At 45.2% G+C, this 23,454-nt stretch overlaps 1 protein-coding gene across 1 annotated transcript; it reads right to left on the bottom strand.

Annotated features, from left to right (window-relative positions):
- Nucleotides 1-1,617: 1,617 nt before the first annotated feature.
- Nucleotides 1,618-12,018, bottom strand: LOC119453247 (2-oxoglutarate and iron-dependent oxygenase domain-containing protein 3-like). Its single transcript, XM_037715274.2, is given in 8 exon segments — nucleotides 1,618-3,583; nucleotides 3,585-3,667; nucleotides 4,513-4,639; nucleotides 7,588-7,741; nucleotides 8,840-8,896; nucleotides 9,856-9,963; nucleotides 10,744-10,819; nucleotides 11,384-12,018. Coding segments are annotated over 8 exon segments (954 nt in total). The 5' UTR covers nucleotides 11,667-12,018; the 3' UTR covers nucleotides 1,618-3,517.
- Nucleotides 12,019-23,454: the final 11,436 nt, after the last annotated feature.

Here is a 23,454-nt window from a genome sequence, read left to right on the forward strand (position 1 = left end):
AGAGGCCTTCCACTTTATTGAAAAACTGAAATGGTAATGATTTTTGTTTCCGAACAGGGGTGCTCTGCCCACTATGGTGGATTGACCAGGAAGCAGGTGGTTTTCTAAAAGTGTGTGTGTGTTAATGACCTGTCACCTCTGGAAGCTTACAGGTGGAACTATCGTTTTGACAGCCAATCTCAGTTGAAAGTGCGTGACGAAGTTTGAATGATGGCTTGTCACAGAAAATACCGATGCGGCATGTTGCAGCCAGCTGCTTGCCAGGCAAAACATGCCGTACCGGCCGCTGCCCGATGATCAGTTTTAAACTTTGAAGTGCCCATAAATCAAAGCGAGGAATGCCACGCGAGCACCCACAAGCAATCTCAGTGGTGCGTGCCTATCAGAAAAATGAAGCGAATGAGAAACCTGCAGTAATGAATGGTTAGATCGCTAGACAAGATTCTGTGAGTTCTCGTGCGTCTCGCAGCAGGAGACGCACGCTCGGCAGTTTCACTGGTTTGCGAGTGCCAGCCTTTGAGCAAAGTAATTGCAAGTCTACGGGAAAGCCATGTGGGTGAGCATCTCGCTGTAACACTTTGAGTGAAAAGAAATAGGATACAAATCGATATACCTGCAACTCGAAACACGTGCGAGAATGCCAGTTATACGGTGCAGAAACGCGGGCTTCTGGCAGTAGACTCCCAAACTACTGTGGTGGCAGCCATCGTAGAGCAAATAAAAATAAAAGTCAGTTTGGGCGGTAGCTGAGGAGTGGCAACACAAAAAAAATGTTCTAGAAGTCTCTGAAGGTTTCAGCACTTCCGAAGTGATGCTAGGCATCACTTTGGAAGTGCCGGCTAGTGTCACGGCGCACGGACGGGAATGTGTGGGCCGATCCCGGAGATAATGCAATACCGGGCTGACCCACAGCGGAGGTGAAGCAGGCTTCAAGCACTCTGCCGAAAAATAAGTTTAATGTCTTGGGTCCAAATAGAACCACATAAATTTGGCAGTGCAAGAGAAACACGATATAACCGCTGCTGCAGCCATGCCGGCACCTCCGACCCTGCATGAAGGCCAACTTGCTACACTAAGTGCACTTCCTTTTATATATATATATGTGCACTTAGTGTAGCAAGTTGGCCTTCATGCAGCGTCGGAGGTGCCGGCATGGCTGCAGCAGCTGTTGCAGCAGGTGCATCGGAGGTGCGGTGACCGCGGCTGCACTTGTGTCGGTGTAGTGTGGGCCGTATGAAAAAATGTATGATTTCATAATGTATGCAGCCTAAACAGCTGTGCTGGTAATCCGTCCCCATATAAATGCTGCGGCCTCACAAATTGTTTTTTTTTTTTTTTTTTTTTTGCCGAACTTTGTCACTGCCACTGTGCACGGCGGTGACCACTTGAAACTTGCTTCCGCCTCTGCACATGTACTGTGAAGACCCTCGGAGGGTTAAACTTGTTTTTCAGGTCAAAGCACATTTGTCTAGCCAAACAACTCCTCTAAAAATATGCCATGCTCACTGCATTCATAGCCTCTTTAATTTAGTAAATATCTGTATAATCTAAAAAAAAAATGAAAAAACGTATAACTTACCCAATGATTACGGCAAGGCCGTGATAAGCAAACATTGATTGCCCAGGTAAAAAAGAACTTTTATTAACAATGGAATGAACTATGTACATCCAAACAAACAAAGGTATGCACGATTATGTTGGTCTCAAAAACAACTTTGAAAGGGCAATTTGTTCCTTGCTATTACAACAGCCCAATGGGTCAACTACCAAAAGGCAAATGCATAGGTAGGAAAGGTAGAGCTGTGTGTGTCAGACCCATTTAACTGACAAGGCGCAGTAAATACTGAATAGGCATAGAATGTGGTGGAACATTTAACAAAAAAAAAAACAGCGACGCAACAGCTGAAGCTTTATAAAGATGGTGCAAAGCATCGTTAAGCTGTACTAATAAATTATGCCACCGCAATAGCACAACAACCTCTACTGACATGAATGGAGGCTCGGTGAGCAAGAATGGACGCAATAAACATAAGACTAGTGGCGCCACCGCCGTGAAGCTGCCACATTGGCTTGCCGTGCAATCATGGAATTCTAGAGCATGTATTCAAGTTCACTTAAAAGTCCATCGAATAAAGGAGGACTACCGTATTGATTCGAATATAGGTCCACCTTTTTTTTTTTTTCTCTCTTTTCGCAAATGTTACTCAAAGTGAGCTCTCTACCTATATTCGTGAACAAAGCTAGGAAAAGTACCAGGCCTACGGAGTTCCTCGACCCACTCGACAGCACCGAGGACACCTGTGAAACATCCTAATTTTCTGGCAGTCCCGACGAGGATGCAGCTTGCGGCATCAACTAGCGATATTTAATAGCCAAGCTTGTGGTAAATAAGGGTGTGTCTTGTTAAAATATTTCTGCAAATATATGGGTGGACCTATACTCGAATTACAATTTGTAAAATTTTTGACGAGCACAAGCTTTCTGCCAAATGAACGAAAGCAATGTCGAAAGGATGCAAACCTAGGATTCGTTAAGTGTTGCTCTCTAGTGTGCCGTTAATGACCGAGGTCTGTAAAACCAGGCTGCAGCTATTTCCGTAGTGACATTCCTTATCATTACAGATTATAATGCCATACCCAATCTTTGGCATTATAACCTTTCAGTATGGCGTTTTTCATAGTTGCGTACGAATCTACTGTCTCGCACTGCCAAACAAGCTCGTGGCTTACCGCATACAGTAAAACTTGTTGATACGTTTCTGTCACGTTTTCCCGGCTCTTGCACTCTGAATCGTCAGTCCTGTTTGTGTATCTGCCCCACAAAATTGATGTCGCATGTTAAGTTTTCCTTGACCGTGCATTCTTTTTCCTTGGTCCCCTAAGAAACGCAATAACGGGATTCTACTGTAGTACTTTATCATTGTGGATAATGTTACTGTCCCGTTGCAGATAAGATAGCTTCTCATTATGACATGCTTTATCACTCAGGACAACCTCACTGTCCCATCTTATGCATAAAAAGTGGTGCGAGTCATGAAAGTATGCCTTTTTTTTTGTGGTTAAAAGCTTTCCTTTTCGTTTCCACTTCGCTGACATGCTAAGTCATGTATGTGTGCACTGAAAAGCCTGCGTCGCACTTACAATGAGGCAGTCGAATCACTGTAGAGATTGTTGTTGTCAAATCATAGTGCATGAAAGAGTTTGTCACGAAAGTCTCCTTTTTGCAGTTACAGAAATGTTCTATTTCCACTTTCCTAATTAGTATGCATAAATTATGTATACATTATAAAATTATGTATCAGGTATTTATATAAAGAGGTCTCTAATCACTATGTGTATGCGTGAAAAGTCCCTTTGGTCATGGAAATCTGCATTTTGCGAATACAAAACTCTTTCGCTTCCATTTTCCCGATATTTAGAAATGCACGAATGCATAGAACAACCCCACATTGCATCCATGAACAACCTCCAGCACCCGCATCTTCGTGGACAATGTCACATTCACAATAAATTGCGCCTCAGACACTCGGTCGAGGCCTGCCGGGGTCACGGATGGCTTTCAAAGGGTCGCAGGAGAACGACACAGGTCAGCGCATATCGCACACCCTTGTCCACTTTCTCCACGAAGTGCGGGTTCTCTGAGCCAGATGTAAAAGCCAGGACACGACCTGTGGATCACATCGTATGCATGGAACATGGGACTGTTTCATCCATAACAAAGAGTGAATTACACAGGCTTGTGCTTTTATAATTACTTGCCCTGTCGTTAGAGCTTTAGCTTGTCCATAAACTTCTTACTGTTTATGGATTAGCAGGTTGTCAGAGCTGTGGATAACAGTGGCATAGCTGTTAGTGACATCTTGCAACGCTTTGTGCAACTACAATGTGTTTGAATCATTTTTGTGTTGCATGAATTTTTCTCATTGGGGAATTGTAAAAGGGGGCAGTTAATGATTATGTCGCTGTCAATGCTTTACATCAAGGACACTATGATAGGTTACTGCACTATTAGCTTTGTGTGCACTATTAGCTTTGTGACAAGATGTCGCTACCAGTGTTGTAGCTGCTATACACTTCTCCCGTGTTTGGGTATTCTGCAAATGGTAATGTGTTAATGGACAAGCGAAACCTGTCTATTAATCGTGAAAGAGGGTGTTCTACTGCATAATGGATATTTGCAAGTGTTGCTGAATATTTTCAGAACAATTGATTTGCTAAAATGCTGTCGCATAAATTTCACATGCATTATCTTATTATATTTGTTCCATTTACGATACATTGTACTTGCAGTGGCCTAAGCAGGTGGGATTTTTATACTTGCTGGACGCATGCCAATGAACGAGATAGCAAAGACAAGGGTCCACCTAGTGGTCATGTCCATTTCGTCAGCTGCTGAAGTTCTGATTAGGTGCCCCCAGCCAATCAGTAACTTCAGCAGCAGACGAAACACACACATCCACTAGGCGGCCACTTGAAGAATACCCCCCCCACCCCCAAGATCACAGCCGCTCACCTTTCCTTGGTTCCACCGTGGCATTGCCCCTGACGCCATCGACAAAAACCAGGCGACCTCCGCCAAAATCTGCGTTGTAGTCGGCCAGATAGAGCAGTGAAGTGTAGTGAAATGATCCGTACTGCTCCTGCAAGACAGATCAACAGGTAGGGATGCGAGGAGTCTGTACGCGCACTGCTGGGAGCAGAGAAATGTAGGAGAAGCTGAAGAAAGACTAGCCTCGTTTTGTAATGGCAACGTATCGAACTGACCAAGCTGCCAAACAATTCCAGGAGAGAGGCATGGGAGCTAGGTATGTTGGCCTGGCCATACACCTAGCATGCTTCTCCAGATGAATTGGTGATGCATGAAATGAGCCATTTTTTCTTTCTCTCACATGTGTGCAAACATATGTACACACAAGATGCAGTAGTAACAAGCACAAGCACACATGGTAACAAGCATCTAGGGAGTTTTGTTAAGGCCAGTGTCCCTGGAGGTGGACTAATAATATCACCTTTGTTGCGCGACAAGTACTAGCAGCACTGCTCCTAGGTCCAAGAACAATGCTGCAGCTCTAAGGAGCGGCCACTTAGATTTAAAGCAGATTTGAGGACTGCTCTTGCGGCAGGAAGTCGTTGCACACAGAAAATTCCAGGAAATCGTTTACTGTGACGAGGTGACAAATGCGAGGGGATGTGTGAATATGTGAAATTTCAAGTGCGAATCAAATAGTCTTCACCATTCAATTTAATTCAGTAACTCGCTATTCAAAGTTGTTGAATGTTTGTTTCTGTTCGAATACAAGAGATAACGGCACTTATTGGATCTACAGGAAGAAACTCAGATGCAAGTAGCGACTGTTCCGAAACACTCTACTGCTGTGGGGAAGCTGTGACTGCTGCTCAGATGCACCGCTTCTTGAGCGAACGCATACACTAGCTAACTCCTGCTCAATAATTTGCTGCCATTTAATAAGGATGCCTCATCTTTAGGCAGCCAACGAATTTATTTTCTCAATTTAGCCACAGTAATCTATTTGCAAAGTCTCGCCTTGTCTTACTACTGTCATTGCCACTGCATCAGACTTGAACTCGTTACAACAAAAAAGTAATTGATTACAATGCACTAAAAAATGTCAATGATTACAATGACCAATTGCTGCAGCAAAAAAGTAACTGAGCAATTGCTAAACAGGAATCGGTTACTTTTGTGTTACTTTCCTCCTAACGTAGATTAACATTGCACAAATCCAGTAATATAATGAGCTGGCCTGGCTCTTTCATTGCGTCCTCTGCAGCCCTTTGTACGCTGCTTTTTATCTTCTCTAAGAATTGGTTTTCAGGATTTTTGTCGGTCATCTTCCATCGTTTGCTTAATTGCGACCGTCATCAGCAGTGACATTGAAAACTCGATCGATAAATGCGCTTGAGGGAAGGGCGGTGTTGTAATGTACAAACACCAGACGGGGAAATTTGCAAACAAATGTTGGGAACTATCCAATGATGACAAGAGAAAATGCGAAGTATAAACTAACTGAACATCAACGTTCTGACGTGCTGGCGCTCATGCCGCATTAGTAACGCGAAACCGTCGCGAGATGCAGAATGTAGTGCCGTCAATACAGGCTGCGCGACCTGCCTTTAGAATTACGAAACAAATAGTGAGCACCAGGCTTTCCTGTCTGAACATGTGCATCTACGCATCTGCTGCGTGGCACGACTGGGGGTGCTAATTCTATTGTAGTTATGCCAAATTCGAGCGCTCAACGCTGCAATGCCTGTTACAGCTTGTTTTGTCAATAAAGTAACTGGTTACGTGTAATTGGTTACTGAAAAAGTAATTACAGTGAGTGTTGCCAAAGAAAAAAGCAATTGATCAACTACAACACTACCAAGAAATGTAATTGAGTAGAGTAATTAATTACATGTAATTTGTTACAAACTAGTCTGCATAGTGCACTAGAAATTATCACCTTAAGTTGTTCCTAATTCACAAACTCCTGAGTTGACCGGAAGCCTACTTGTGTACGGAGTTACAGGTCTCAAGTAATAAGCCGGTTTCTTTTTTTTTTTTTACTAGATAAACTCTATGCAGCCTTCACATTTCATTTCGTTTAGAAATTAGAAGATGTTTGATATTTGAATAAAATATTTCGTTATTTGAGCACTTTGGCAAATTCATGAAATGTGAGAGCAGATCTATGTACGGGCTATTTACAGATTAGGATAGCCAACGTGGCAGAAAGGGAGGCACGCACTAAATCCGGCTGATCGTCTTCTTTCTTTGCTTCATGCAAATGACTCGTAACAGACCATCTCCCAGTCAGGCTATCTCCTTGCTCATTAATTGAGCACTGAATCTAGAAAAAATTACGGTTGGAGCCAGGAGATGTGGACAACATTAGCAGGTGGCAGGGAACACTGTGAAGCTCGCAGCTCTAGTTGCTAAGCTTTGCCACAAAACCCTGGCAGGTCCTGTGCAGCACGACGGGAGTTTTTTCAGAAAGGCTGATATGACAACAGAGAATCCCGAGAAGGATGAGAAACCGGCAAGACAGGTGAATGTGTCAACGGTGACGCTCGCAATGCCAAAACGGCAGTGTCGTGGGCATAGTACATTCTACAGTGCTTCGCATAAGGTAGGAGGGTGTCGAAAGGCAAAGCTAGGTGGCGACCAAATGATAGGTAACGTGTCGAGGAGCCAGTAGAACTGGTACTAACGTTTCTTCTCTCGCGTGTGATATCACTAACACTAGAACTTTCAAGTGTGGTCGAGCCCAATCGAGATTGAATTTCTCAATTGTGATTGGCTCCTTTGCGCAAGCTGTGAAGTGCAAAAGGAGTTTTGCATTGCACTATAGAACAGACGACACAGTGGCAGCCCCACATTTCTTGATGCCACAGAAAGCATCCCAAATGCTGCCAATCGGGATCTAGGAATTCGATCCTGATCGGGCTCGATCCCGATCAAAAGCACACTGTGTGACTGGGGTATAATTTATCGCCCGATAGCAATGAAAAACGAAAACACATATTGGAAAGTAGTAGGTATTGCAAGCTCCGGCTGTAATGAAATTTCGCTTCAAAAACTGACCTTGTCGACGTGCACGTGCCAGTACTCGTCGTGGACGGTGACGGCCGGCCGCACCGTCATTTCCGAGAAGAATGTCGGGTGTGTCAAGTGTAAGGAGTCGGGCCTGATGCCAAACTGAAAGCCGATCAGGCTTCGAATCTTGTCCTTGACCTGCCTGCAGTGTACGAGCAATAATGGAAAATTGACTGGTAGTAAACGCAAGGCCACTTACAGAAGGCACAATCACGAACATTAACGAGGCCATGACACCAAATTTTCAAGTTTCAATCATGCAATGCATGTTACACCTGTACGTGTCCCACAGCAAGCTGGCAAAATTTGAGCACATTCAGTGTTCAGTGCAGTAGCAATTTTTTTGTTGAAAGTTTTTGCATTGCAGTTGAACCATATAGCAGTCTGCCAACACTGGCGGTGATGAAATGAAGTATGGTCAGATGTGCATGGTACATGCGTGGTACCATTCCTTTCGTCTTTGCCTTAAGCGCGTTTTTATGAAAACAGTGAAAAATTGTGATGACAGGGGCAAGCAGACACACGACTGGTACAATATATGTTTGTAGGACATGAAGCGGACTTGTTTTAAAGAAATACCGTCGACTTGTAATAAGTCAAGCTGCATGCCTATGCACTTGTGCATTGCTTTATGAAACAAGTTAGCACTGCTGAGGAAGAAAACACACTAGCACAAAGTGCACAGGATGAGCAAGCACTTCATGTTTGTGCTTAGTCTTCTTTAGAGTCGTAAACATTGTTTTACAATGCCATCACCAACTCTCCTGGCTGGCAGCGACTGGTTGTGTCTGGAACAGAAAGTCCACTACGACTTTTCAACAGGTGACAAAGAAAAGTTGCATTTTTGCATAACCTTTCGTGTAAAATGCCATTCAATAAGTCAGGACCAGTGACCTGCTACCTTTGACAGAAGCCTCGTTTAATACCAAATAGATATTTTTAAAATTGCGTTGCTTCTCCATGCCGCATGAATTAGAAAAGAAAGCTCAATATAACAAAAGACCCCTGTCTCCAGCACAATGTCCAGGAAGGAGTGATGATAATTCAGTCTTTGCATTCACACATTATAGTCAGGAGGATGGTACACGGTTTAAGATGGTTCAACACGGGACTGTCTAGTCTAATTTTTATTATCCAGAGTCATGCAGGCACACTATAGAAGAATGAAACATAACATCTGCCTTTTAATAATGACTAGCAGTGCCACATTACTGAATACTATTTTTAAAGCGTAACTTACTTGTAGACTTTCAAGTCATGGTCACTGAATAGTGTAGTGCCTTCCTGTTCAAGCAGTCTGTGGGAAAGAAAAGTACACACAAGTTGCGTTAACAAGCACATTTGGAAACAATGGAATTGTGAAAGCTACAATGTGTTCTCTGACAGTCAAATTGAACTAAAGTCGTTAATCTACCTCTGCTCGAAAAGCGCAGGCTGCTCACACTTTTGTCCTTTTTTTCGCAAACTTTACCGCAATCACTCATCATATGCTACATTACACATCAAACCAGACCATCATGTGTCCTCACGATTGAATCACCAACTTAAAGTAGAACATGTCTTCACCCATACTGATCTGTTCTTTCATTCACAGCTCCTCACAATCCATTAACGAAGTCTGCTCCCACCCGACATTGCGTGTACTATTACTAATCATATGTAGCACTTGTTGGCTGAAATGTTTTCTAAGAAACTTCTGGATCTGCGAAATTATTCATTATTTTAGGACACATTGCAGTGCCATTGTATCGATTCTACATCGATTCTTTCTTGCTGTGCTCATTTAGTTTGTTTTATTGTTTAGTTGTTTATGACAAAAAGTTGTGTTACCTTATTTCAGTGTATTCAAAAGGCCTGTAATGCTTACAGCCCTTTTAGGGTACTCAAATAAAAAATAAAAAAATTATTTGGCAGACTCAACTATAGTTGACGTCTATACAATGTGAAGCATTCATGATTTGTAGAGAGCTCTTGTATGAGTAATGTAACTGTCGTGTAGTGAACGGGTATGTAGAAATAGGCTGTGTAGTGTTTATATTTAAAGTAAGTAAGACAGAATATTTGTAATGGCAAGATATAAGATTGAAAGCAAACTAAAACCCAGTGGCCTCTGTGGCACATAATTTTAGACTGCAATGTGACCAGGATCAGCCAACGAAAACTACAAGATAGGCTCGGCTGCCAAAATGTGCTTGTACTTGGAGAAGAACACTTCGCATTGGTAAAACATTGCAGAAACAGAATAGTTGAACTCACTTGTAGACATTGACGAATTTCTTCCCCAGGGAAATGGATCCGGAATGCAGATCAAGAATCGAAGCTCCACCGTCGGAACGACTCAATGCCAAGCCCCGCTTTGCCAGGCTGAAAAAGGACAAAGGCAGAAGCATAGGTTGCCACTTGCACAAAGTATAACTTCAACTACAGATGGCCTGGTGCATGCATAGAAATGCGATGTAACATACAAACTATGCTGTGAAGCTTTATCAGGTTGTCTCACCAGAGCATATATTAACTGATTAGCAAAATTTTTCACCAAGGCTTCCAGCTACATGTTAACTGCATAACTATACTCATATGTTAGCCAGCATGGTAATTGACGAATTTCAGAGCTGGTTTTACTGCCATTGGTACCAAATTGATGCCACTGATGCCATTGGTGCCACAAAGTATGCTGGTTGTAGCACTCCTTAGCAGGCTGAAGGACAATTATGGTAAGAGGTGTATTATGTTTCTACTATAACAAAGCCGCTTAGCCCTTGAGTTCAAAAGGTAGGGAGGTGAGAATGAAAACATTCTGCATGCAATAGGAGCGGTGTTGAGCAGACGCTTCTCCCTGAACTTCCCCCTAAAATTTGCTGTACGAATCCGCACTGGCATCGTCCTTGGCATTCCCCTCAATGATGCCTTAAACCCAAGCACAGAGCGAAAGTGGCATGGACTGCTGTCGACAGCGCATGTGCTTTGAACGTGGTCAAATCGGTCTATTACAGCCGTGCACAAGTATTACAGCTCCTTAAGAAAAGCTATTTTATGTACAACATATGAACAGTCCATGATGCACACATTACACGGCACACACAATGTGATGTCTGTAATTTTTTTTTCTTTTCATCTGCAAAACGTAGTTGGAGGACATCTTACTTCAACAGTGCATCACTCTCTTCAGTGGTGACCACGCTGTCCGAAACCACTCTTCCGCACTTTTGGGGGGCACAATCTGCACAATGGTGGGATGCAAACCGGTGTTGTTGTTGTAGATCTACTGTGATGGCCACACAACGTACAGTACAGTATATAGTACTTTGATGTTTCTGTAGAACATTGCATACAATTACTAATGTCCTTTATGAATATTGCATAACTATGCTGCACTAGTCAATGTGCAGGTAACATGAATACAATGTATAGAGATACTAGAACGTAGAGAAAAGGAAAGGGAAAAAGTCGAATCGAGCTTTCCCCCTCCCCCATGCCTCCACCCCCACAGTCTTCCCCTCTCCCACAACTTGGCTACTTCGCTTATCATGTGCAGATTGCTGCAAAATCCAAAGCCTAGCTTGACTTTCAATGTGATGTAGATCTCCGCTGTTCTCCCGCGCGGAGTGAATCATCGCGTCATAACGGCCAGGCAAATGCTCCTAGATCTTTGCCCACAGTAACGCGCGGCGGTGAAATAAACGAGTCGGCGTATTTTACGCGAACCACACGTGTCTCGCAAAAGTGTGATGCGTGAACGTGCTTTCACCGCATCCGACGACCAGACATAACCACGCAAGCGCACCCTTGAATAGCCGACGGTCGTTCACGTAGTCTTTGGAACACTCCACGGTTTGCGACTTGATCGCCAAGACCTCGTCGCGGGACGCGAACGTCCTCACGCTCCCGGACTTCCACCACGCGGGAACGTAGAGGGCAGCCAGCAACGCGACGGACATGCCGACGCGCACGACAATCCTCCGGGTCGAAAACACGGGCACCGCCGCATGCGACTGTGGACCGTTCGGCGACGAAGCGGCTGCTTCTGCCGCGGGCCTCTTAACTTCGCCACGTTTCCTGACCGCCATGACTTCAAAAACGAACGCCGCAGTCGTCACAACGCGCACGGAGCGATAACGCCAGCACCGCCTGCGCTCCTTTCGCTGATGTCATTGCGGCTCACGGTCACGAAGATCAATCCAGGGCGCACAGCTGCGCTGAGTGACTGCCGCCGCTCGAGTCACATGGAGGAGCGTTTTGATTGATACGGGCGAGCGCCTTTACGACGCTCGCGATTTAATCTGCGGATTGCTTTACGGCCCCGCTGAAAGCAGGAAAAGCTTGGCGGTTTTTCCTGATTGAGGAAAACCGAAAAACTACGGCTGGAGGAAGCCACAGCGGTTTTTCCGTGGGCGCGGTTTTTACGTCACCGCGCACTGGCGGCGGCCATCTTTAGAACCAAACAATGACCGAGCGTCGGAGTTGTCATAGCAACCGTTGTTCATTTTCAGTTGTAAATTAAGTTATATTAAGTCAAAAGCACTGCGTTTAGGTACTTTAGTAAAATTCAGTTGATGTTTTTTTAGTACCGAGTCAATGAACTTCAAAAAGTTGATCTGAATGTCACTGGAGATGACTGCAATAATTAGAGTCGCAAAGAGCGCGCTTTTCGAACAGCGGCGATGAGAAAACAGGAATGTATTTGAATAATTATCGAACAGTGTCTTAGGTTGTGAACCAATACGAGTCAAAAGTGAGGACATTTTGCCAAATACCACGCGTACATCCGTTTCGCTGCAGTAATTAAACGTAATTGACCAAATTGTGGTTGAGTACAACATAGCTTTACTTTAGTGAACTAGGGAACCAATGTCGTTTAGAGCATTATGGCGCGCCAGCTTTCTGTAACTGAAACGCGGAAATGACACAGGTTCGCTCAGACGACCTTACACTGACATTTGGACTTCATATGTTGATTATTAAAGACTGACGAAGTTCCCATTAGTTGAAATACTGCATCAAACTAACACATCTTGACACTTCTGAGAAAAGAGCGTTAAATAAATTTCTACAAGAATTGCGTGCAGTGGATGGTAGCCCAGCGTAGACAGACAGTGTGATACTTTTGAACGAGTGATAAAGGCGAGTTGTATTCGTGCATAGCCATTCCTGTAGGGCATTAACTGAACATTGCTAAATCATGACCAACCTGCACTATATATTCGACATGAAGCTTATTGTTTATCAGCAACTAGGTATTCTGAGCTTGCAATAACTTTCCATGCCACACAGACAGGAAAGGACAACCAGCCCTGTGCCCTGAACAACGTCCTGGAAGAGGCGATGATGAGGCAGTTCTTACATTGTTATGTCAGGTATATGGTGCAGCTTTCATGACAGTGTTGCAATGAAGAGAAGGACGTTGCTGATTCTACTCGATCGAGTTTACCACTCTATTGTCAAAGCATTATTATGCATTAGGTCACCAATATGCACATCAAGAACGAACGAGTGACATAACGTCTATCATTATAGTTATGGCTAGCTGTAGCGCAATACTGAATACCATGATCAAAGCAGACCTCAATTGTAGGCCTTCAAGTCGGGGTCACTGAATAGCGTACGCAGTGCCCTTCTGGACAAGCAGTCTGCAAGAAAGTTCGAACAAGTTCCGTTAGTAAGCCCAGTTAGAGATAATGATGTGAAAATTAAACGTGCCCTGACGATCATATCAGCGCTGATTAAACATGAGAATTGAGCTTGCTTGTAGGCATTGGCAACTTTTGCCCCCACAGTAACGTCTCCGTACTGGGGATTAATAATGGAAACTCCGCCGTCAGGCTAGCTCAGGGCTCGGCCTCTCTTTGCTAAGGTGGGGAAAAAGAACATAAGAATAAATTGCCGCTTGTACAAAGTGGAGCATCAATACAGTGGTAATGCATGTACACAAAAACGATATGCAATGAATTCCCTAGATTCAGCAGCCTATCTGACATAGACAGAAGTGAACAGTAGGACAGTAGTTAGTTGACTATAGGCAAAATTCCCCCCTCCTAAACTGCAAACAAAAAAAAAAAGAAAAATGCGGCAGAAACCACCTCACAATGGCTGCCGACAATATTGCGATAGCATTGCTAATTCCCCCGAGTAACGGAAGAATTAACACTTTAATTCCTTCCGACTAACACCTGGGGCCGCTGGTGTCGAGGCGCGCGGACGCGTAATCATATGCGGCTATTTTCATACTTCGCGCGTTTTCTTCATAACGCGGAAAAAATAATTACGCGAGACATATATAGCACACCTGAAAACAACTGAATCGAGGTGTTTTAAAACACAATTATTACTTTTCTATCAAAATTCGCGCCCTCAATTCAGTCATTAAAAATATTCGTTAATCTAACCTAATTATCGATAGTTCAATTATGAAAAAAAATCCTACTGGTGCGGTGCGTCTGTGGTGACAGAATACCATTGGCTGCGTCCTCGTATATTCTGTATTTATTCTTTAAGAGCTCGGCTAACGTTAGCTGGGACACCCTGTATATACCTCATAACTCGCACACACTCCTCACAGCTCATCAGCCCAGAAAGCCATTCGAGCTCTTATACAGTACCTGAAGACTTGCGTGGCCGACTTTAGATATGCAGCGCCTAGCTTAGTGCATGTGAAAGGGCGATCAAGACTCGTGTCTTCTCTCTCTCTCTTTCTATTTCACTCCCCCTATCCCCCTCCCCACGTGTAGGGTAGCAAACTAGACAGTCTGGTTACACTCCCTGCCTTTCTTTCCTCCCTTTCTCTCTCTCTTCTCACGAATGAAGGCGGGAAAATGACCGTCATGCCAATTGCATCTAGAGTACAAAGATTGCTAGCACAATAGGGCGAACTTGTGAGGGATTGATATGCACGTGCAGGAGCATTCATCGTGGCCGAAATTTAGGTCAGTTGGCGCTTGTTGATGGTGGAACAGCGCGCACAAATGGTGTAGTAGCAAAGAGGTGCTTTGGGCGCGAAATCTGAAAAAGAAAGAAAGTTTGCTCTTCGCTCATTTTGTACAATATTCAAAATTTTCTCGCCAGGTGCATGAAGATATAGTTCTGAAAGAATGTTTTACCAATTCAAACTAATCTAGTAGTGAAGTCACATAGAAGGCAGCTTCTGGGCAGCAGGCAAAAGCATAGCCTTTGAGGTTCGTTATTGTTACTTATATGAAGCGATTTCTTGTTTACTTTGCGTGTTTGATTCGGAACCCAGATTTCCACAACGTATTCACAGCACATGGGCTCAGAGATTGCTACGTGACATCGTAGTGGAAGACTTCATTGTTTCGTTATGAATGGGCAACAAGCCAAAAACATCCAATCTAAAGAATAATCAAAAGAGGAGCGGCAATCGGGTGTTTATTTGAACGTTTTGCTTGCGTCAGTTGTTTTGTCATAAACTATGGGCTCCGATGACAGCATAGATGACGGCTCCGGACCATCAAATCCTAAACAGGCAAAGCGAACGAGAAAAAAAGTTTGTGAAGTTGTTTCGCTCGGAGTGGCTCAGCCTGCCGGAATTTAAAGGATGGCTTGTAGAGCACACGACTACCGCGGCGAAGTGCAAAGCCTGCGGCGTGACGATCAAGTGCGGTAAGAGCGATCTTCTGAAGCATGCGAAAACCGCGAAACACCTGGCAGCAATAAGATCGATCAATGGCACACTGCATCAGCCATTTGTTTCGTGCGAATCGCTGATGTGACGTCGCGGGACGCGCCGTCCGGCCCTGCAAATCCCTGGGAGTATTAGAAGCCAATCGCGAAGGCTATGCTTTTGTGTTGTGCAGGAGCGCAGACGCCTGAAAGAATTGCGAAAGCCGTGAACACGTCACACACACACACACACACACACACACACACACACACACACACACACACACACACACACACACACACACACACACACACACACACACACACACACACACACACACACACACACGCACACGCACACGCACGCACACGCACACACACACACACACACACACACACACATGTATATATACATATACACACACACACATATATATATATATATATATATATATATATATATATATATAATTCGTTAGTGCAGGGAAAAATCGGGGGATTTTCTTAGACATAGGCAGGGAAAAATGCCCGAAATAGGGAATTTCTTCTGGCAACATGATATCGACTCACATTTTTTTTTTTTTACCGTCGAACTCGGATTTATCGAACTCACATTTAACGAATAATTGTGTATATGGAACAGCTGTAAAATCCCCTTGAAAATTTCTGTATAAAATTTTTATTTTATATGTCGAATTACCTGTATATCGAACTTTTTGGTGACCCCCTTCAGATTCGATATATCCGGGTTCGACTATATTACCATTTGAAATAATACTTTGTCAATCACATGATTAGCGCAACCTCGTGCAGTTTGAAAAAAATATTGTGTACTTGAGAGAAGTCTTTACTGCATGCGCAGGTACCCTAAGAGACGGGTTGTTACTTATCAAATGCGGGAGCTGCAACTCATTAATTGCAATGAGCACCAGCTTTAGAACAGTTAGCCTGCGATTTAGTGCACGACACAGCTGCACAAGCACAGCATCAAATCAGGGTGGGGTGGGGGTGGAAGGGGCTTCCTTTTACTGTAAGGAAAACACTGCTCGAACAAATCTTCAGAGGAAGTCACGCTTGGAGGCACGGGCTAAATGAGGTAAACAATTACCCTACAATTGTATTTCGATGCGTCGCAAAAGCGGCTCCGAGCAGCCTATATCGTTAGTTTATTCCTTTGCACTATATACCAGTCATCCTCTCCGAATGAAAACGATTCATTCATTCATTCATTCATTCATTCATTCATTCATTCATTCATTCATTCATTCATTCATTCCTAGTAATTAAACGTCTCCCGTCGTGGCACTGTGACGGCCATTTCCGATGTATTTCTCCCCACTGAATCCCACAAGGGGGATTTTAGTGGAGGTCAGTGTTTCTCGCCTATAGGCTCTTCGAAGCAATTCCTGATGACGTCAGAGCACTTAGCGGTGGCAGTCACGAAACAGCATTGGTCTGGCCTAGCTGTCTTGTAAACGTCATCGTTGAAAGCTTTCTAGAATAGCTGTTAGAGCTCAACGTCAAGGCATTGTTCAATATGTTGTGTCAGTGCCGAAATGAAACCAATCTGAAATTTCGTCTGCACGAAGGCTTTCGGGAAGGCTTTCCGAGGACAACCAATTGTTGAGTTTAACGCGGCCAATGTCTCTAAATGTGGGTAGGGATGGCAGAAACGCAATTTTATTCCAAAACGAGGGGCCCATGCAATTACCGGATTGCGATCGATGAAAGTTTTAAACTACGGCGAGATTTCAAGTCAACGCTAATGGCAGTCAACGAGCAGACGTGTTTTTTTTTTTTTTTTTTCTCGAAACAAACGTCTACTTCACGTAGATGAATTCTAGAGGAAAAACGTAGCCTCCACGGTGTCAGCGCAGGCACTTTCAAGCAAAAACAGCAAATAACATTGTCGTGACACCTTTTTTTATCCCTTTTTCTTTTTTCTTTTTTCCTTCTTGACAAGCCACACTTTGCAGCACACGCTCGCTCGAAAGCCCAAGAATGTAGTCGTCGTTGTCGCCGAGGATTTCGCTGCTTCACGTCTTCAACTCCGAGACAGGAAGCTGCTCTCCTACAGGAATTAGGATTCCGGGACAAACAAGCAACTAACCAAGCAACCAACCGTAGTTTGAGGCACGTACGGAAGTGCGCATGCTCAGTCCTGTTTCTTCGCTTTGCTAGCTAGACGAGCCGCTCCTAAAATTAAGCGCCTGCGCGGCTATGACACGCTCACTAGCTCGACGTTACGGTATCGACGTGGAACAACGGGCAGTCTCTTTTTATTACCCGGATGTGACTTGGCTCTGAGCTTCTTCTGGCTTCGGAACGCACTCGCCGCTAGCGGCGCAGCTATAATAAGAAAAAGAGAAAATGGTAAAAAAAAAAAAGTCGAAGTGGGGCGATTAGTAGTGCGTAAAGATTGGAGACAAGGAGTTCGCAAAGGAAAAAGTCACACCGCTGACGGGAAATAAACACTTTGTATCTCAAGAGGCAAGGCGGGCCCGACGACGCGTCCATAGCCATGGACTCGATCGTCTGTCACAACAAATAAGGTGAACTGTACGAATAAAAACAGTATACAGTCTTTGCAAAAAGTCGCGAGTCAATCGAGCATGTCGGACTAGTCGCGGCCGCGTAATCGGGAACAGTGTAGAGATCGTTTTTTGATGAGCTTCGTTGACTTAGTAGTGGCTATATATAGAAGCTCTGAGCAGAAGGCTTTGAGTTCGAGTCCCGAGAGGGTCACATTGCATTCCGATGGAGGTGGAATGGAAAAACCCTCCTCTTGCCTATACTTAAATGCTCGGTAGAGAAATCACGCAGGCTGCCTAAACTTCACTAATCGTGTATATATCCAAATTGTTGTGTGACCTACAAACTATAAGTCACGTGCAACACTTGCTGCGGTCAACATTACCTTTAAATTTAGCACAAAGTATACCGTAACTGACATTAAAATACTGCGCTGTAATTTCTGTTTATTGCACATATATATAATATATTTAGAAGTTACCGCACAGGAATGCGAGTATATGTACATCTCTCATATGTTGTCGCAGTTCAACGCGAACAAGAGACAACAAGACGGTGGAACAGCCTGTAGAAAAACCACCAGAACAAAGATGTCTTCTTCGTCCTCGAATTCCCCCTGTCGCACTACACTGCGTCCGTAATTAAAGCACATGTCATCGTCGTCTAAATGTCTACATAGAGCACGCGCCATCACCCAAAAAGATCACGTGCTCGTGACGCCTGCGGCAGAAAGGATGTTCCACATCCGCCCCTAGGCTTGTGAGTGGTGGCGCTGGCTAACACTCCCAGAGTTCTAGTTGTAAAACATAAATACACAAATTGCACGCGTAATGCGAAGACGTGGGTTCGTTCCCCACCTGCGGACAGTTGTTTTTTTTTTTTCATCCGTTTTCATTTTCCATTAATTTATCATTTATTTAATTCAATTAGTCTGTGCAAGTAATTTCCCCTATGTTGTTCTTGGTGTCAATGTTTGTTGGCTTCTTATGATACATACATACATACATACATACATACATACATACATACATACATACATACATACATACATACATACATACATACATACATACATACATACATACATACATACATACATACATACATACATACATACATACATACATATAGCTGACCATGCGGCAGAGGTAATTAAATGGAAAATGAGTCTTAGCTCAGAAGATTCATTTTCCATTTAATTATCTTTCTCCACCTAGCGGGTCTCCGCTGAACCATTATGTCAAACACTTACCTTTGCTTCGAGTTGTTGATAAATTCGACTTCACCTTGCCATCTGCTAGCCGCCTGGTGAACTCAGATGGTAGAGTGGCTGCCCCGGAGACGCGGTGGTCCCGGGTTCGAGGCCCGCACCAGGACGAATTTTTAAACTGCGAGGCTTTTCTTTTGAGGAACCCGTATGGGTTTCCTTGGTAGCAATTGCTACGATCGGGTGGATGTCTCATTTTTCATTTAATTACCTCTCTCCACCTAGCGGGTCTCCACTGAACTATTATGTCAAACACTTCATATTTTAGTTTATACATACCAGGGACATCCAGAGGACGTCACATCCAGGCCTTTTTTCGGCTCACAAATTAATAGCCGATCCCCTAGAGGTTTGGTCTTTCAGTCTCCAATAAAGAGAAGCATGTTTTCTGATATGTTCAAATTATAACCCTAAGCTATACCTCAACGCTTGCAACACCTCAAGCGCATGCATACACCATAGTTCGCGTGTTTTAGATAGCATTGACATTGAAAACTTTAGTTGGTTGAATATCACACCTGTGCCAAGCGGAAGGGTCGATCTAACGCAGGGAACTGCCCCCTGCTCTTCCATGCGGTCGCGCGGGCTAATTTTCTAGCAATGTATCTGCTCTCTTGCAAATTGCATAGAATCTATCACAGCCTCGTGCATGATCCCTGCCCTTCAGCGCTCGGGAGTGTACCGGCTACCTTTTGCGGCAAGCTCCACCACTGCCGAGGTGGCTGGCCTTCATCTGGCTGTGGAACTGCTGGCGGAGGACCCCTCTGATTCTCCGGTCGTGACCCTCTGCGACTCGCGACCGGCTCTCCTGGCTCCTAATCGACCGGAGACCGCCGACGTTGGCGTCGTCCTGCTGGCGGAAAAGCTTCGCGCCCTTGTTTCGAGTGGCTTGAAGCTGTCCCTTCGGTGGCTCCTCTCTCACGTCGGCGTCCATGGGTAACCAGGACGCTGACGTCCTGGCCTACAGGAAGCCCCCCACCCCATTGTACCCGTCAGCACCGTTGTAACGCCTTTCGACTTTGCAAGGCACACGTTGCAGCGGCAAGCTTACGGCGCTCCACCCGGATCGGCGCGTCGCCAGCGGTCGACCCCCTCCCCGTCCCCTACTTGATCGCGGCCTCGCAAGGCAGGAGCGGTCTCTTCTGCTGCGCCTCCGGATCGGCTGCTCCTGGACGGCATCCTGAAGGTACAGCACGGACCTGGCTCCATCCCCGGCCTGCTCAACGTGCGGCTATAGGCCGAAACAATCGAGCAACATTGTTACGCAATATTCTTTGCTTCTGCCCCGCTTTCTCCAAAGAGAGGGCTTCTCTCTACGCATCATTTCAACGACTCAGACTCCCTGCGGTCTCGGCATCGCAACTGCTGTTCCCCGGCCGGCACCACAGCTCCGCCTTCAGGCACCTCCTCACATTCCTGGAGGACACGGGGCTCTCGTGTAACTTGGTAATGCGCCGCCTGGCTACCGCTGACAGCCAAGGGCTCTGTGACTGCCTCGACCTTCTCTCTCTTCTTTCTTCTATATACCCCCTCCCCTACTCCAATGTGCTGAGTCGTGCTCGCTAAAGGGTTGCACAAAAACAGCGTCTCTTCCTCTTCACAATAACTCACTCACAGGCGTAGCGTTCAGTCGCTTAATGTGTGCCACGTGGTGTTGCGCGTGTCCGCTGCGAACACTCGCGGTGGACATTGGGCAGCTGTTCCTGTGCTGAATTCTACTTGCGTTCAGTTATATCTGCAAAGAAAATGTGGATACATTGGGCAGCTGTCTTTGTGCTAAATTCTGCTTGCGTTCAGTTACATCTGTAAAGAAAATGTAGATACATTGGGCAGCTGTTCCTGTGCTAAATTCTACTTGCGTTCACTTATATCTGCAAAGAAATTGTAGATACATTGGGCAGCTGTTCTTGTGCTGAATTCTACTTGCGTTCAGTTATATCTGCAAAGAAAATGTGGATACATTGGGCAGCTGTCTTTGTGCTAAATTCTGCTTGCGTTCAGTTATATCTGCAAATAAAATGTGGATACATTGGGCAGCTGTTCTTGTGCTGAATTCTACTTGCGTTCAGTTATATCTGCAAAGAAAATGTGGATACATTGGGCAGCTGTCTTTGTGCTAAATTCTGCTTGGGTTCAGTTACATCTGTAAAGAAAATGTAGATACATTGGGCAGCTGTTCTTGTGCTGAATTCTACTTGCGTTCAGTTATATCTGCAAAGAAAATGTAGATACATTGGGCAGCTGTTCTTGTGCTGAATTCTACTTGCGTTCAGTTATATCTGCAAAGAAAATGTGGATACATTGGGCAGCTGTTCTTGTGCTAAATTCTGCTTGCGTTCAGTTATATCTGCAAAGAAAATGTGGATACATTGGGCAGCTGTTCTTGTGCTGAATTCTACTTGCGTTCAGTTATATCTGCAAAGAAAATGTGGATACATTGGGCAGCTGTTTTTGTGCTAAATTCTACTTGCGCTCAGTTATATCTGCAAAGGAAATTTGGAAACATTGGGCAGCTGTTCTTGTGCTGAATTATACTTGCGTTCAGTTATATCTGCAAAGAAAATGTAGGATACATTGGGCAGCTGTTCTTGTGCTGAATTCTACTTGCGTTCAGTTATATCTGCAAAGAAAATACGGATACATTTGGCAGCTGTTCTTGTACTGAATTCTAGTTGCGTTCAGTTATACCCGTAAAAAAAATATGGATGTCTTCGTTATTTCTTGCTCCAATACTTGACAGCTTGTATTACAGATGAGAATGTCAATAAAGCATTAAAACGTCCACGGCGAATTTACAGGGCACACTACAAGCTTGAAGAGCCACTGGGTCGCAGAGCCACTCGGTCGCATCAATAAACAAGTGATTAATAAAACATCCAGACTAAATTCTGCGCCGGCATTCGATGTCCGAATAATGTCCCCAACGACATCTAAAGAAAAGTCCCAGCTGAGACATCCATAGGACCTCTTTCGGTGTTTCATTTGAGAGCTTTTAAGGATATTCATATGCCCCCCCCCCCCCCCTCCCTCAACGTCCAAACCGTAATATCCATTCGACATCCAGTGGATGTATCTGTCATCTGGGCAGACTAACGTTCTCTGTCTTTGAATCACTTTGTTTAGAGTGCTGCAAACTACGGAGCACAACTACTTTGTACCAAAGGCCTCTTTTCAGCCAATAGAGCACTTGCTTGCATGAGATGATAACGCTCCGCAGATTGCTCTTCGCATATATATCAACTATAGCCACTCAACGTTCCATACTGCATGCTGTGCCAAATACAGATATAGAATTAAAGACGCCTAGAATGTGAAAGTTAGATTCTCCTGAATAGCTATACCACGCGTACGTCTGCACGACAGTTCTTTTTTTAAGGAAAAGAACGACAGGCTCGTGCAAAGTTTAACGGGGTTGAAAGAGAGGTATATAGATGGCACGACTACACGCCCGACCGATCTGCAAAAGGTCACCGAAGCGACCGAGCAAACCGATTCCTATGGAGAAGAGGCCCTCTCGGCGCCCTTCCTTCGAACCTTCTTTGCCGCCGGCAATTCGTGGTGAGGGGGGTGCTGTGCCTACCGAAAAAACTCGAAACTCCGGGGGTGCCCCAATCTATAAGCGGTGGGAGAAAGTGGTTCCTCCTCCGTGCCAAAGAGTCCGGAGAAGGGAGAATAGGCGAGTGAAAGTAACGCGGCCGTTACGGAGAGCAGCCGAAACGATGTGACCTACATATGGCGGCAACGACGGTGGGTCTTCCGGACCTCACCGGGCCCGTTCCCTCTCGCCCGCACCGCCGCCGCTTCCTTGCCGACTTGCTTTTTCCCGAAGTAGACTGGCCGCTCTGCAAGCCGTCGTCAACCGCGATCTTAGCCGAGCGAGAAGCAGAAGGGGGGCGAGGGGAGTGCATGCACACACACACACCACACCACACTCACAGAAATTCGTGCGGGTCAACCCCCCCGTTACAACTCGTGCGCAAAACTCGCAACGACGTCACGCTGTTGTTGCCGTCGGCCCCATCGTCGCTCGACCGTCGTCTGCTTGAACGCCGCGAGCAGACGACGTCCTTCGCCTTGCGTCGGAGTGTCGTCTGCTGCGTCTTCACTCCGAGCACGCCCGAGGCCGACTGCGAGCTGCGTGGAAACCGAAACCGGAAGCAGGAGGACGGAAGCAGTTGCCACCCCCCCCCCCCCCCCCCCCCTGACCACCCTTACTTCCCTGCCAGACGACATCGAGCATCCATCGGCGAGCCACGGCAAACCACGTCCTCTTCTTCCTGCCACGGGACACAGCGGGAACAGATGGTGGACTGCACGTCTGCCGGTGTTGTGATCGTCTGTTGGTGTGCGTAGCGTCGTCTGCTGGCGTGCGTAGGGTCGTCTGCTGGTGTGCGTCGCGTCGTCTGCAAGTTGCGATTTCGTCTGCTTTCGAACTTCGAGCT

The sequence above is a fragment of the Dermacentor silvarum genome, chromosome 5 (assembly GCF_013339745.2).
Source record: "Dermacentor silvarum isolate Dsil-2018 chromosome 5, BIME_Dsil_1.4, whole genome shotgun sequence".
Classification (NCBI taxonomy): domain Eukaryota; kingdom Metazoa; phylum Arthropoda; class Arachnida; order Ixodida; family Ixodidae; genus Dermacentor; species Dermacentor silvarum.